The 16240-nt window shown below is 62.9% G+C and overlaps 1 protein-coding gene across 1 annotated transcript; it reads right to left on the bottom strand.

Annotated features, from left to right (window-relative positions):
• Nucleotides 1-268: 268 nt before the first annotated feature.
• Nucleotides 269-7937, bottom strand: LOC117643202. The gene is made up of 8 exons (XM_034381964.1): nt 7649-7937; nt 4307-4411; nt 3978-4093; nt 3689-3882; nt 2857-3598; nt 2460-2666; nt 1714-2169; nt 269-1405 (listed from the first exon to the last, which is right to left on the bottom strand). The coding sequence occupies exons 1-8, from the start codon at nt 7935-7937 to the stop codon at nt 1064-1066; spliced, it is 2451 nt and encodes an 816-aa protein (XP_034237855.1). The 3' UTR covers nt 269-1063.
• Nucleotides 7938-16240: the final 8303 nt, after the last annotated feature.

Raw genomic sequence — 16240 nt, forward strand, 5'->3', positions numbered from 1 at the left:
CTACTGGTTGCGCTTTCCAGCCCCTGAACCACCTCAGTTTGCGGCGGCTCGTCATGGTGTGCCGGGTTTCCTGCTTCTGTTATTTTGAGTTTGCCTCAGTTTGCAGAAAAATTATGGAATTCTCAGCCAGCCGGGAGAGGACACTTGAGTAATGGAGTAATAAATTTCACGTGAGCAGTTTATTACTTGAACAATCTTTTAATCGTAATAGAAAAATATTACACAAAATAAATAATTTAACAAACATGAAACAATAACAAAAGTGCAGTCTTATTATTCGTATTCTTGATTCATACTGTCACAGGAGATGAACTGAGGAGAGAGTTAGACAGATTAGACAAGGGATCGCCTGACTGGGTCAAAACAATATAATTAATAACAACAATTATATACAAAAAATAAATAGATCTTTCACAAAGTACATACTATTTACACATTATTGTACATGAATCTTCACGATACAATACTCTTCGACCACAATAATACATCTATGCTGACTAATTTTGCAATCAGTCAAGGAACTTAAAAAACAACAGCCCTTCCTCTTGTCCGTAAGTGAGATTATCCAAGTCAGTGGTTTGAATATTCAAGTCAGTGGTTTGAAAAAGGAAAGTTGGCCGTCGTTGGTAGTCACGGCTTGTCAGTGAATGTCTTCTCGTCACGCTTCAGCGAGCGGTCATGACGTCAGGTAAAGGGGGAAGCACACGTCGTCTCGTTGCACTGCGTTGCACGCGCTATACTCACGACGGCCGCTCGTCTTTCCGTTCAGAACGTCCAAGTGTGGGTGGTCAAGCCAAAATGCCTTCGCGGCTCTCTCGTCTAGTAGTGTCCGTGCCGTAGCTGTGCCTATCGGCCCAGGCTGTTGTCCGTACTCGTCTGGGTGCGCCTTTCCGGTCTGGGGTGTTCTTCTGGTCGTCGTCACGACGTTAAAGTTCAGCAGGATCACATGAGTCACGTCGCTCGTCACGTCACGTGTCACAGCAAAAGCGTCCCGCGTCACAGTAGGCGTCACGCGTCAGTCAGTGTGTCCCGTCGATCAAAACTGGCGCCGATAAAGAACAGACTAGATCCTGCTGAGCCGCTGCCACAGGTCGCGGCGTCGCCGAGGCCGCGGCCACGAGGACGACGAGGACGACGAGGGCAGCGACGCCAAGTCCAGGACGCGGGGAGGGCTGTCCTCCACCTCGAGCGGCTGGTCGAAGGCCGTGCCCTGCACTGTGCCCTGCAGCGTGCCCTGCACCGCCTTGCCGTAGTACAGGTCGGCGTCCTCGTCCACGCTGGGCGCGCTGCGCCGCCGCCGGCCGAGCATGATGGGCACCAGCATGGCCATGGTGGCAGGGAGCAGGCCCGCCCCCACCGCGGCCAGCGCCATGGAGCGCCGCGACGGCGTGTTGGGCCGCACCACCTGGCGAAGGACAAGCTCGGCGTCAGGCACGTCAGTGTCAGCGCGTCAGCCAACCACACCACAGAGGGCCAGAAGACCGGCGGGGAATCCTGGACGCGGTTTGAGCTCCAGTCGCTAAATGGGACTTGAGCCACGCGTGTGACCCCACCAATGGATTGCTCTCCGAACGAGCAATCCATTGGTGGGGTCACAAGCTCGATTCGAGTCCTGTTTAGCGACTCTGGAGCTCCAAAACGCGTATAGAGTCCCCCCCCCCCACCGATCTTCTTGCCCACTGTGCACACGCGGCGTCAAACAATGCAGCATACCTTGAGCGCCATGCCGGAGCCCTCCCCGCGACCCGTGAAGCCGGCCGCGTCGTCGGCGTGGTGCTGGCGCAGCGGGGCAGGCATCGGCTCGATCCTGATCTTGGTCCTGGACTTGCTGGTCTTGGCCTTGGCGCGGCTGGCGGTCGCGGCGATGGTGGCCGCGGCGGGGATGCTGCTGGCGGTGTTGTTGTCGGCGCGCTTGTCGGCCTGCTGCTGCTGCTGCTGCTGTTGCTGCTGGAAGTGCAGGAGCGCGGGGGACAGCGCCGTGGCGTTGGCAAGGCGCCGGTCCTCCAGGGTCTGCTTAAGCAGCTGGGCCTCGTGCACGCGCGCGGCCTCGCGCACCAGGGTCTCGTAGGAGCTGAGCGTGGCGTTGTGGTGCTGGTCCAAGGCGTGCTTGAGCAGCGACGCCGCGTGCAGCCGCTGCGACTCGTCCACCGTGTGCTGCGTGTCCTCCACCTGCGGGGCCAAGCACCACACCGTCAGAGTCTCTTCGTCGCCGTCCTCGGGATGGGCTCTGTCGTCACCGGCATCACCGCGTCGGTCGTCGTCAGGGTCATTGATTGGCACATTCAGTTCATCGCCGTGGTGGGCATGCGCATGCTTGTGGTGTGGGTCTATGTGCTCGGGTCTTCGAGTTTGTCTCGTCTTGGTCGTGGTGATTGTCACTAGTCTTCTGCGGTTCTTACGACCATGGTCGTAGCTGGCCGTCGTCGGCGTGGTCATGACTGCGTTGCGTTGGCCCTCACCTCCAGCAGCCCGCCGTGCGAGGTGGTCATGTTGGTGCCGTTCTCGGGCGGCAGCACGGTCAGCCTGACGGAGCGGTGCGTGGACACGGTGAGGGCGCGCTGGTGCGGCAGGCGGCCCCTGGGCGGCGTGGAGTAGCCCTTGGTGGAGGAGAGCAGCACCCAGGTGCCGTCGCCTTCCTCGGGGTGCGTGGGAGGGTGCCGGCCGGGCTGCGAAGCGTCAAACAAGGAGAACATGAGTAAAGCCGCACCGCTGACTCAATCCGAGAGTCGTTACCGTCTCTCTCGAACTCATGGAGTATTCCCTATATAGGTGCGAGAGAGAGGGCAACGAAAACGACTCCAGGAATCAGTCTGCCGAGGGGTGTTTGAACCCAGGAACCCAGGATCCATCCCTTACCTCTCTGTGGGGGCGGTCGCCGCCCCACGGCCTGCCCGACGACGCCGGCCCGCCCGGGCCGTACGAGTAGGAGCCGCCGGGGCGCGAGGCCTGCTGCGCGGGGTGGGCGGGGAAGTCCGGCGGGCTGTTGTCCGTGATGATGTCCGGGTCCGCCGAGCTGACCCACTGGTCGGGCTGGCTCGGCCGCTCCCACTTGTTGGGCCTGTTGGCGTCCCAGGACGACGTCGACGGCCTGCTCGGCCTCTCGGGGCGGTAGTCCTGCGACGGCCCCGGCCGGTCCTGGTCCCACTGCGACGGCGAGGGTCCGTCCAGGGAGCCCCAGGACGGCCTGGGTGGCCCGCCACCGCCACTGCTGGGCCAGTTATTGCCGTTTCCGTTGCCGTTGAAGTTCTGCGTGTTCTGGTTGTGGTGGTAGCCGCTGTTGGGGCCGTGGTGCGGCGGCGCGTAGCTGCCGGGCCCGTGGCCGGGGCCGGGGCCGGCGGGCCGCTGGTCGATGTCGTTGTGCCACGAGCTGGGCGACGGGCTGTTGTCCCAGGGCCGGCCCGGCTGCACATTGCTCTGCCACTTGGACACATGGCTGGACGACCAGGGCACTGGCTCCAGCGTCACCCAGCCCTTGTGGTCGTCGTACGGGTGCTTGTGGTGCTGCGACTTGAGCAGGGACCACTGCACCGACTTGCTCTTGTCCTCGGTGCTGTTGTCCGCGCCCTCCGCGTTGTCCTCCAGGTAGAGGTTGGCCAGCCTGGGGAAAGAAAGAGTGACGGTACTGCACTGCAACATCACCAGAGTCGCGCTTCACCGATCGCGCCGGCGAGTAGGCCACCCATCGTACCTGTTGGTGGGCTCTATGTCGCCGTCGCCGTCCGGAGACGCCGCCTGCGCCGCCGCCGCGTCGCCGTGCTGCTGCCGCTGCTGCTGTTGCTGCTGCTGCAACTGGAGCAGCAGCTCCTTGCCGTTGGCCGCGGGGTCCGAGCCATTCCCGGCGGTCGTAACCGTGGCGTAGTCGCTGAGGAACTTGTCGAGGACCTGTGAAAAGGGACAGGGAAAGTGAAGGCAAAAGCGCATTATTCGCGCCTGTTTACCGCTGCAGACTGATTCAGAGAGTCGTGCCCACCGCTTACCTCCTGGGAGTAGGGCTTGAACGTGGGGCTGTGCGTGGCGGCCGGCGGCCGCACGGGGATCGTGGTGGAGCAGGACTTGCCGTCCGCGCAGTCGATGTTGACGACGGGGGTGCCACCTGTCGGGCACGGGAGAGGCGATCAGACAACTCGTCATCCACAGTTACCTCTAGATGCATCGGCATTCTCCGAGCTGCCACCACCCCACAGTCCCACAGTCCCACAGGCAAAGGCCCCCGCCCCGCCCTGCCGGTCCAAACATCAAAGCCATGCGCAGCCATGCGCCGAGTGAGCCAAACGAGGGTGTCTGTGTCCAACTGTCACTGCCGTACCCGCGTCGCTAAGGCCGCCTATGCCGCCGCCAACGGTGCCGCCCACGCCCAGCGCCGTGGAGCTGGACGTCACGTGGATGGAGGGCATCCCCGCCGCCGCGCCGTCTGCAGCCACCGCAGCCACCGGCCGAACAGAAGAGGTGAGTCACTCAGCACTAGTCCTAGTCGCTGGCCGAGGGCAGCCGAGGGCCCGGCGAAGGCTCATTGAAACGGACGGCTACCAGGCCTTTCATTCGACCCTGGCCTGACCCTGGCCCCTGGCCCCTGGCCCCTGGCCCCTGGCCCCTGGCCCCTGGCCCCTGGCCCCTGGCCCCTGGCCCCTGGCCCCTGGCCCCTGGCCCCTGGCCCCTGGCCCCTGGCCCCTGGCGGCGCTTGGCGTGCAGGCCTCGGTGTAGACCGCGTTGACGGAGAGGAGGAAGAGGAAACCCCGACTGTTTCGGACGTCCTCAGCCATTGTGGCCTGATGCTTGGGACGGCGGGCTGATCCCGAACAGTCGTCGCTCTGTCTCTCTCGCACTCACGGGGCGTCCCGTGTGGGTGAGAGAGAGAGAGAGACGGCGCCCGCGCCCTGCCTTTCCAGGCGCCGCCGTTTCTCCGCACCGCCCTTTCCTTTCCCCGCGCTTGGCGCTTGTGACGTGACAAAGCGCCTGTCCTCCGTAACTGACAAGCGGGGTGGGGCGGGGCGGGGCTGCCGTGCGCGGTGCCCTGCATGGCCCGCCAGCAACAAAACTTTCGCCCGTTGTGTTGCGCATGCGCAGCCAGCGCAGCCACACTGCATCGGGAGGACTTCCTCGGCGGCGGGGCGGCGGGGAGCACCACGACAAGACGCCGTGGATTTCGCGATTTCGTCCGGTCGGAAGAAGAGAGGAAGACGATTTCAGAAGCACAACAACGCGGAGCTTCGGCCCCCCCCCCCCCCCCCGGTCGATTGGCAACCGGGAGTGCGGGCGGGATGGCGCGCAGAGCCAGGGAAGTCCCCCGCGAGAGCCCCACCAACGGATTCCTCGTTCGGAGAGCAATCCATTGTTGGGGGTCACACGTTCGGTTTCGAGGCCCATTTGGCGACTCTGGAGCTCAAAGCGCGTCCGGGATTTCGACCGCCTCCACCGGCCTTCTGGCCCACTGTGCGCGTGCTTCCTGCTCCTCGCCGGGGAAACCTCTGAGCCGCCGGGCCCTGAGCTGCCCTGCGCCGCCCTGCGCTCTGCGCTCGCTTTCGCATGTGACACTGACCCTCGCTGTTACCGAACGGGTCAGTGACCGTGGCCGCCGCGGAGCCATGGCGGAGCGGGCGGAGAACAGCCTGGCGCCGCTTGGCACAGCGCACGCCCGCCGCCCGCCTCGCCGCCCAGCGCACGACTCCAGGACGACGCCGTGCTCCGCTGCCGTCGCTGTCTCTCTCGCACCTATACGGGACGCCCCATGAGTGCGAGAGAGACAGAGCGACAACTCTCGGAAGCAGTCTGCAGGGCGACGAGCACACACTGGGATCGCGTTTTCGAGGGACATCGGTGCGGTGTGGGAAATGGAAACCCACTCTGTGCCGTTGAAGGCGGTGCTTTGGACCGCCACGCCGTGGCGGGGACTTGGACGCACGAGCCAGCCCGCTTGTCGCGCACTTGTCTTCCTCGGAACAAAATCGACCGGGCTGGGCCGCAAGCCAGGCGGAGCAAAAGGCGGAGAAAAGGATTATGCTCGTCATTTTTTGGTGGAAGTTATTACGCCGACCGCCCGTTTCGGCCCGTTTCGGCCCGTTCGGGAGCGGCGAGGGCGGCGCGGCGGCGCGGCCCGCTATCCGGACGGACAATTAAACGGAGTGGGCGACGCACCAAGGGTCAAGGGACAGGCGGACGGGTGGACGGGCGGACGGGCGGACGGGCGGACGGGCGGACGGGCGGACGGGCGGACGGGCGGACGGGCGGACGGGCGGACGGGCGGACGGGCGGACGGACGGACGGGCGGACGGGCGGACGGGCGGACGGGCGGACGGGCGGACGGGCGGACGGGCGGACGGGCGGACGGGCGGACGGGCGGACGGGCGGACGGGCGGACGGGCGGACGGACGGACGGGCGGACGGGCGGACGGGCGACGGACGGACGGCGGACGGGCGGACGGGCGGACGGGCGGACGGGCGGACGGGCGGACGGACGGACGGACAGACAGGAAGGCTGGCAAGCAACAGACTGTCGTGTGCATCACTAGGAACGCAAACGCCAAACGCCTGCCAACATTCCTCTTTTCCGTTGCGAAAATACACATCATCTCGCCCGATCAGTCGATCACGGGAATGATGCAAACCGGCTCACGACGCGACATGACGAAAAGGACAAAAAACAGGACCGCGACGAGCAGCCCGCTCCGCCGCGGAGTCCGAGGCGTGTCAAAAGGACCAAAGGGCCCGGACGGGACGGGACGGCCGGACGGTGGAAAGCGAGGAAAGGCGTGAAGGCGCGCGGAAGGCGGTTAATTCCGAGAAAGAGTTGTTGTTGTTGTTGATTCTGTTGCCTTGACAAAGAAATGCGCCGCGCGGCCGGCGGCGAGGGCGACGCGAAGAAATGCCGTAAACGGCCGGCAAACGCTATCATCAGCAACAACAACAAGGGCAGCAACAACATGGGGCAACAACAAAAACGCGATCCTTTTGCTTGAACTTAGCCCGGGCAGCGGCGGCGCAGGGCGGCGCCGGCCAGAGAAACGTGGGGTACTTTCACTCGCTTGGGCATTAGAGATCCCTATCCCTGCTCCCTGCCCTGCCGCCCTGCCGCACTGTCACAGTGGCGCGCGCACCGTTTGCATGGGATTAGCAGGGCCAGGGCACGCGCACGGCCTTTGTCATGGCTTTCTTGGAGTGCAGCAGCATGGGGCGCGCAGTGGGCTAGAAGACCGGTGCCGGCGGCCAAAACTCTAGACGCGTTTTGAGCGCCAGAGTCGCTAAACATGACTCGAACCGAGCGTGTGACCCCACCCATGGATTCCTCGTTCGGAGAGCAATCTATTGATGGGGTCACACGTTCGGTTCGAGTCCCATTTAGCGACTGGGATTTTGATCGCACCGGTCTCCTGGCCCACTGTGCGGCGGCAGGGCTGTAGCCCACTGTAGGACTCGGCTAGGCGAGCTGGGCGAGCTGGGCGGTCATGGCGCCTGCGAGGTAGGCCATCCCGTAACGCAGACGCGCACTCCGGCCGGCGGGGCTGCCTATCTGCACGGGGCTCGCGTCAGCCAGCGTCCACGCAGCCTTCCCTCTCAAGACCGTCGCTCTGTCTCTCTCGCACCCTCCCGGGACGCCCCGTGAGTGCGAGAGAGAGGGAGGGATGCCGTTGCACTGTGCACGCTGTGTACTCACCCGTGCCGAGCGTGGTCCTGACGAACAGCTGTCGCCTCCAGGTGGCGGGCGTGGCGGGGCCCTCCGGCGGCGGGGGCGGCTGCGCGACGACGCCGACCGGGGCGCTGCCCGAGGCCTCCAGGTCGAGCTGCTGGCCGATGCGCACCGGCTGGCTGGTGATGATGACCGAGTTCCTGGCCGGCCGGCCCGGCTCCCGGTACGTGGAGGGCGCGCGGTACAGCGCCGTGGACGCCGCCGACGAGCCCGACGTCACCTGGAGCGGCGAGCAACGCGCCGGGGACGCCGTCATCGCCGTGACGGCCACCAGCAGCACGGCGCGGAGCATGCTGCGGCGCTGCGGAAAGGAAAGGAAAGTCAGTCAGGAGCGCCCCGAGAACGCCCTCGCCGCCCTCGCGGAGCAGAGGGACTTCCGCTCCGGGGCGCGCCACTCTCAAGTCACACTATGGGAGCACTGCCGCCGAAAACAAGACGAGGCTCAAAGAAGCACTGGCCACTTAGTTTGAATGCCATTTCAGATGGACCTTTTTTGTTGATTCTCCAGAAAGAAGCCTTGCATCGAGTTGGACAGCGAGCGGACCGCTGCTCTCCGCGTCGTGCGCCCCCGTGAGTCCCATTCATCCACCAGGCAGTCGGCCAGTCACCTGCCCCCCCCCCTTTTCCCCCTTCCCTTCCTGATGCCGTGCCGCTCGCGCGCCGCCGGCAGAGCAGAGCATGGTGCGGGTGGAGGCCCCCCCCCCAGCCCCTGCCGCCAGCACAGCGGAGCGGAGCGCCACTGTCAGGGTCACTTTCACTGATTGCCAGCTTGCCAGCCGCCCCACCCTCCTCCTTCCTGGTCCCCCCGGGTCCCCTCCCCTCCCCCTGCATCTCTGTATCGCTGGATGCACTTGTTCCGCAGCAAACGTCACCTTTTTCGGAAGCAAGAGGAGAAGCTCTGTAAACGCAACGCGCGGTCCGAGGGTTCGAGGTTTAGGTTCGACTTTCAACAAACGGCTCCTTTATTCAAAATTTTAATGCTGTGAGGCTTCACTAACAGTCGAAGTAGAATCTTCGCCATTGACTTTCAGAGTGTTCCGTCCCGAAACCGAAACACTCGCTGTTGACAAGGCGTCGAACCCTAAACCCTGCGACAAACCGCGGGTTAGGACCGAACCCGGAGCGCTTGCGGTGGCCCCTTGGCCCTTGGCACTGGGTTCTCACGAAGTCATCACTTTCATCTCAGCCGTCCGCCCTAGTCCGCCCCAGTGCACTGCTCGGCATTGCACGCCGCGTTGACCCGGAGGGGGCGGGGGGGGGGGGGGGCACTTGGAGCACGGGGCACTGGTGCGAGACGCTCCCCTGCGGGGCCCTGGGGCGCCGTGCCGTGCCGGCACCGCAGTGTCACATCTCCATTCCTCCTCGGAGAACGTTAGGGAACGGTCCGTGATGATTTGAATCCAAGTCACGACCATATCCTCTCATCCATTAAATATATGTTGTTGACGGTTATCCCTTCGACTGGCGTCAATTTCATAAAAAAAGGCAGATTAAGAAAGTACTCGTCAACTCGACCGAAATGTGGATCAGCCCCTCAAAATAGGATGTCCTCGTTTAGTGTTGGACGGAAAGGGAATGCCGGTTGCATAGCAGGCCTCCTTCCCACTGCCCTCCTGGCTCAGTTTCCGTCAAAGCAGGAAGGGACGAACATCGCTATTGTGGCGTTCAACGAGAGAGAGAGAAAAAGAGCATTGAGATTGGCATCCAGGGTCGACCCGGGGCTGGGCGCGCAGATCGCGAGCGAACGCCCCGGAGATGGCATCAGTGCAGTTTGCCGAGGACCCATCCCTCCGCCTCACAGTGGGCCAGAGGACCGTGGTGGCGGTCAAAGTACCGGGCGCGTTTTGAGCTCGTTTGTCACTCGAACCGACCCCCCGACCCCATCAATGGATTGCTCTCCGAATGAGGAATCTATAGGTGGGGTCACACGCTTGGTTCGAGTCCTATTTAGCGACTCTGGAGCTCAAACCGCGTCTAGAGTTTTGGCCGCTGGCGCCGGTCCTTTGGCCCACTGTGCACCTGCTGTCATCACTCAATGCCCGAAAAAGTCGTTTCTTGACCCAAGAGAACATACTTGCACCATACGAATTCATTTTAAGAAAAAATTACTTTGCAACCAAAATTTTGGCAGGCGCGATGCGGTCTGGTCTCGGTGACCAACTTCCAGCCGACATCGGTAATTAGAAGGTGCAGAGAGCGCGGCAACTCCTCGGCGACCCCCCCCCCCCTTTTCCCCCTTCCCCTCAACCAGGGAGAGCAGACAAGCAGCTAGATGGGTAGATAGACGTGGAAAAGTGTCTCGATTATTCGCACACGTGCCAGACGCCCTTTGCCCCGCACTGCCACGTCCAACCTAACCTAACCTTAACAACAACAACAACGACGACGACGACGACCACGACAACGACGACGACAACAACAACACATTTGATAGTACCCATTTTTTTATCGTACAGCGCATTATTCAAATATTTTGAGGATACAGAAAAAGCACCTGCAGTCGCGAGTGGGTTGTTGTTGGCCGAGGGGCGTGCTGTGCCCGGGCTGTGCCCTGTCGGGCCCTGTCACGGGCCTGGAGCCGACTTGCAGTGAAAGCAGCTCGTCACGCGCGTGTCGCAGTGTCGGGGAGGACGCGCAGGGGCGGCGTGTCGTGTCGCAGCACCACGCAGCGCCACGCAGCACGGGGTCGCGTGCGACGCTACACTCATAAACCTGCTGGCTCGGCTAAGGGTCTGCTTAGCCTGCTTGGGGCGACGCGGCTACGGGTCCAGAAGACCGGTGGAGGCGGATAAAATCCCGGACGCGTTTTGAGCTCCAGCCGTCTGATTCCGAACACTGCTTCGTCACTCTGTCTCTCTCGCACCCCTACGGAGACTGTGTTGTCGTAAAAAGTGAGAAGGCGCGCCATTTAGCAGGCCTGCCCTTTGTTACAAACGCCGTGCCGCGTCGGCCACGTTGAGCCGAAAGTCGTTTTCGTCGCTCCTGCACCTGTACGGAACGCCCCAGGAGTGCGAGTGAGACAGAGCGACGGAAACGACTTTCGGAGTGAGACTGCCGGTAACGCTGCGGCGCTACGGCCTGGCCTGGCCCTAATCGCGGTGTGTGACATGGCTGACACGGCGACGCGGCGACGGCCGGGCCCGCTCCAGAAAGCAGATGGGGCAGCCAGAGTGTGAACGCGAGACGCGAAGCGCGAACGACACGCGCCATGAGTGCGAGAGAGACAGAGTGACGAACAAGACTCTCGGGGTCAGTCGGAAGTCAGAAACGCCCACACAGCGCGCGCGTCCTCACTTCCTCTCGTTCAAGAGTCCTTGTTCTTTGGTTGGACGTAGCTTGCGCGGCTACCAACGTCACTCCGCGACTTGCACTTATCGACCTTACTGCGATCTGGCGTCGTTACTCTCAATAAATAGCAGGTCATTTGCCGAAGCGCGCTCAACCCGCCCCCGAGGACATGGTCGGCAGTGTGGCTGCGGCGACAGACTTTGGCGTCCACGATGTTACTACGGCTCGCCCGACTCGCCCCGACTCGTCTTCCAGGTGCGCCGAGTGGTGGCAGGCGGATTCCCTGTCTCTCTCGCACCTTTACGGCACGCCCCACGAGTGCGAGAGAGACAGAGCGACGACAGGCCACGCAGAATCAGTCGGCATGGTGGCGTTCTCACCTGCAGGTGCGCGGGCGGGCGTTGGCGGGCGTGGCTGCGCGTGGGGCTGGTCAGTGCTGGCGGCGTGGTGCTGGCGGCGTGGTGCTGGACGGAGGGCTTCGCGGCGCTGCGCTGGGCTGCGCTGGGACCGGCTGCTCCGCGATCAGACTCTGCCGCCCGACTCGAGGCGACTGGAGGACTGGAGCAACCAGGGCCCTCGCCTTGGAGCTGGAGCAGTGCGGAGCAGTCCCCGCCGCCGGCCTGGGGGCCCGGCCTGGAGGCCCCCGGCCGCCAGCCAGCCGCCACCGCGCGGGGAAACGCAAAGCACCGCCGCCACGCCTGGAGCCTCGCCCTCTCTCTGTCTCTCTCGCACTCACGGGGCGTCGGGCTTGGGTGCGAGAGAGACAGACTGGAGCGCCTGGTGGGGGCGGCGCTTCATTCACGGTGTGTCGCGGCGGGGCGGCCGGCGGGGCAAAGGTCACACCCGAAACGGCCCACCGCGCCAAGGGGCCAACGGGGCGTCTGGGAAAGAACGCGCTCTTCCCCTCCATCGTCGAGTGCCTCCGAGAGCAGCCCCGATTGACCAAAAAGACCTCCGTTCAATTGCCCACAAGACAATAAATGTCCACCTCCACAGGGAAGGCCACCAACTCGCAGACTGATTCCCAGAGTCGTTTTCGTCGCTGTCTCTTTCGCATCTATCGGGAGCGGCCCATGAGTGCGAGAGAGACAAGTGCTCGTCATCGGGGTGCCGCGGCCCTACGGTGCCGTACGGCGGCATGCCTTGGACCATAACGACCACAAGGCTTGGGCCAGACTCGGTGATTCAGATTCGGAACAGCAGCAATCGCCGTAATTGAATTCGCCGTCCGTTACGATTTGCATGTCTTGTCGCTCCGTCTCCCTCGCACTCGGGGGGCGTGCCGTCGGAGTGCGAGAGAGACAGCGCGGCGATGGGCGGGCTTACTGAGGCGCGGAAGCGAAGGGCCGAAGTAGCGAGTAGCGCCGCCCCAGTGGAGCGGTTCCGCCGCCCGCACTCTGTCTCTCTCGCACCCCCATGGCCGCCCATGGCACACGCCGTGCACGCCGTGCGCGCGAGAGAGACAGAGCGAGACACCGCGACGGGGCGTGGTGTTGTCACGCCGTTTGCGCCCCGAGATTAATTCAACGTGGCCGAAGCTAGCCAAGCCGGTGCACTCATCGGGCCGAGACTGGCACACTGGCACGCCGATAGTGCATACATTGCCAATTGGATTGCATTGCCCCCGACGAGCTGCGGAACGGTTCGCACTTTTGGGCGGTCCTTGTTTCGACTGTCGTGTCGTTCTCGTCGCTCTGTCTCTCTCGCACCTGTGCGGGGCGCCCATGAGTGTGAGAGAGACAGAGCGACGAAAACGACTCTCGGAATCAGTCTGCTGTTCATCCCTGTCACGAGACTGAGGCGCCAATGTCATTGCCTGTCGCGGCCCGTCGTGCATTTCTTCCGGAGAGAGCAGCTGCTGTCATCGCCAGACAGTCTTCGGTCAGCGGGGACCCGCAAGGGGCCGGCCGGGGCCGCACTTCACAAAAGCATTCCTCAAGTTATGCAAAAGCTCTCCCCGCGGGGCCCGACCGGTGCCCTGCAGGCAGTTCGTCACTCTGTCTCTCTCGCACTGGTGGGCCGTCGCGTGAGGATGCGAGAGAGACAGAGTGACGAAAGCAGTGCACGGAATCAGTCTGCCCGGCGCCCCGCTGCTCCTCAGCTGTTCCTCACGGCACTTGGCGGGCATAACTGGACCCCATGGCCCCACGGTGTGTCGCCCTTGGTGCCACCGGCCGTCGCCGCGAGCGGCTGTACGCCCGGGCAACTTCCTGCCGGTGCACTTCGGTTTGAACTGAACATGCTCACCGGCTAAAAATTAGTTAACACACTAAAGTGTACTCAGTACAGACAGTACACACCGAAAACTTAAGAGTGTACTGAATGTTTGTTTTATAGTGACCATTCCTTTGAATAGTACAGAGAAGTGTTTCGTGAACTGCCAGCTGAATCCACTTTGCGTGACATAACAGGCTGATGTCCTACGTTCGAGTACGTTTCTCCGTGTGAAAAACGCGGCCAGCCCGACCCGAGTATGGTTTCGGCGCTCAGCATGGGGCCGATCTCCACACACACAGACTTACAGACAGACACACACGCATAACACAGGCTCACAGGGCGGGCGGGCGCTCGCGCCACACACACGCAGCAGACACGCTCGCACTCGTGTGCGCGCGCCTCGAGGGGTCATGAACTGCACGAGGACTGCCCTGCTGTGGGGCCGCGTGCCGTGCCGTGCCGTGCCCTGCCCCACAGATAGGAGGAGAAAGCCCGGCAGATCGGCGAGCCGGGCCGTGCCGCGCCGTGCCGCGCCGTGCCGGTGGCGCCGGGCGCAGAGACATGGCGGACACCAGGACGTAATTGATGGCATTGACGGCGACCGGCGAAAAGGCTGTTCGAGTATCGAGTGGTGTGACTAACGACTAGCGACGCAACAGCGACGAGTCCGGGCCCTTTTATTTCTGCCAGGCCACTGCGAGGACTTCCCCCGGCCGAGTGGCCGAGGGGCTTTCGATTCGAACCGAACGCTCTACGCCCAGTGTCCCAGGGAGCCCAGGAAACGAATCGGACGAAATGTCACGTCCCTTCGAGCACAGTGTCACATTCGTTTTGATGCTAATCAGCGTAGCAATGGGCTAGGGCGAACCACACCGAAAAATGTGCGTTCTTTGTCATTAAAGTTCGTTACTATTGTCTTGTCTGAGCTAACTGACTGACTAACTTAACGCTTGGACTAACGTTTGGCGAAGGCTTAGGCTAACGACCCGCCTGGCATTGACAACACTTTCTCCCGATGCGCGACGCCCCCCCCCCCTCCCTCGTCCGCACACATCACACACACGAGGCGCTCCAGCGGCGTATTATGTGTTTCTCTCCAGCGCTTATCTCTCGCCATCCCGACCTCACGCTGCGCAGTGCCTTGCTGTGCAGCCTTACGTCTCTACGCCGGCGCTGATGCGTCCGTCTGTCCGTCTGCCAGGTCGCCGTGACGTCACGTGACGTTTCGACGGCGGCCTTCGGTGGCAGTGAACCGGGCGGTGAACCGGGCGGTGAACGCGTTAAACGCCGCGGCGGCGGCGCGTGCCGACTCGCCGACGCGCAGCTTTCTCGCGCATTAGCGAGTCAACTCGCCCCGTGCGACAAATTCGCCAAGTGGACGAGCCAGCCCGCCGTGGCGTTGGCGTGGCCTGCAGGGCCGGCAGACTCATTCCGAGAGTCCGTTTTCGTCGCTCTGTCTCTCTCGCACCGCAGGGCACGCACCATGAGTGAGTGCGAGAGAGACGGAGCGACGAGGACGACTCCCGGAATCAGTGTGCCGGGCGGGCCGAACGCCGTCCGCGCTTGGGGCGTCGCTTGCCGCTCGGATTTCGACTTTCTTCTCTGTGCCTGATTGGCCATAGTTGCGGGCGACAGCGCCGCGGCGCCACGGCCAGGGCCTCTGGCGCCTCCTCGCCGTCGCGGCCCTCGCCTGCCTCGACGGATTGCCCATCCGGCCAAACGGACTGCAGTGACTACACCGACACGGCACGCGGCGTGCTGGGCCACCGTCCGACACTACAACGACGCCGTCAACAAAGAGACCTGCCTCCTGATTCGGCGCTCTGTCTCTCTCGCACCCCTACGGGACGCCCCATGAGTGTGAGAGAGACAGAGCGACGACCAGGCGCGGTTTAAGGAGGTGCATGTAGGGGCAGTGCACTGCAGCCTGCGCCTGCACCGCATCCACACGCTCCAAACCAAGCCTACCATCCTACCAACGAGAAAGCGCACAGTGTCGCCAACAAACGTTTTGACGCACCTTCCCTACCCGCAGTCACCACAACCCACGAAGGCCGCGTCGAACTCTTTATTTGGCAGTGACCGAGTTCTGCGGGAAGTGATTCCGCAGACGGGTCACGCCCTGCGCCCTGCCCACCGGAAGAAGCAATTTTGTGCGTCTTGGCGACCAAACCGCACTCTCGCCCGGCCGGCTAGGCGGCCCGGCGGCCCCCGCCCTGTGGGCAGACGCTTTACTGCGGCCGTTTTTTGTCCCTCTCGCACTCACGGGGCGTTCCGTATAGGTGCGAGAGAGACAGAGCGATAATCGACTCTCGGAATCAGTCTGCTGGGCGCCTCGGTCACCCACAGCGAGCCGCAAAAGGTACCCGCCGGTACCCGCGAGGTGCTCGTGCCTGGCCGCCCCGCCCCGCCCCGCCCCGCCTTCGACTGCTCTGCTACAATGGACCTTCACTTTCCACTGGCATGTACGCTTCATTGGCCACAACAACAACAACACGAGCCACCGGCGGCGAGGTGGTGAGCGGCCGGGCGGCTCTAAAAACAATCCCGATGCACTTTTCCTGCACTAATTCAAAGTTTTTCACCGGGCAGCGCGCTGCTCGGCGCGAAAGACGAAGACAAGGACCGACAAGGATAGGGAGCGCCGCCTACGTCCGCATTAGCCTCGCCGAAGGACGCCAACCAACGCCGATCCACCAGCAAAGATGACACTAACTTCTCCTCACCGTCTGTCAACAAGGGTGGACAAGGGTGGACAATTACTCACTCCCGAATCGTCAGCTCAGCATAAATGGTAAATCGTGGTCAGTCATACCAGCAGTAGACGAAATCGTCGCCTCGGCAATGAGTCCCCACCTTTCCGGGCAAACGAACTGCACCAAAAGTTCTCAAATTTGGCGAGCCAGCCAGTCCCGTCCAGTCCCCTGACTGTCCGCGAGAAACAGTGACCGCCGCAGGGCCAAAGAAGAGCGTTAGTTGGGTTGCCTAGCCTGCCCGGCTGGACAGCACTGTCCCCGGCAGGGTCGACATGAGCCCCATCCCGATTGAGCCCGG

This window comes from Thrips palmi, unplaced genomic scaffold (assembly GCF_012932325.1).
Source record: "Thrips palmi isolate BJ-2018 unplaced genomic scaffold, TpBJ-2018v1 HiC_scaffold_1, whole genome shotgun sequence".
Taxonomy (NCBI): domain Eukaryota; kingdom Metazoa; phylum Arthropoda; class Insecta; order Thysanoptera; family Thripidae; genus Thrips; species Thrips palmi.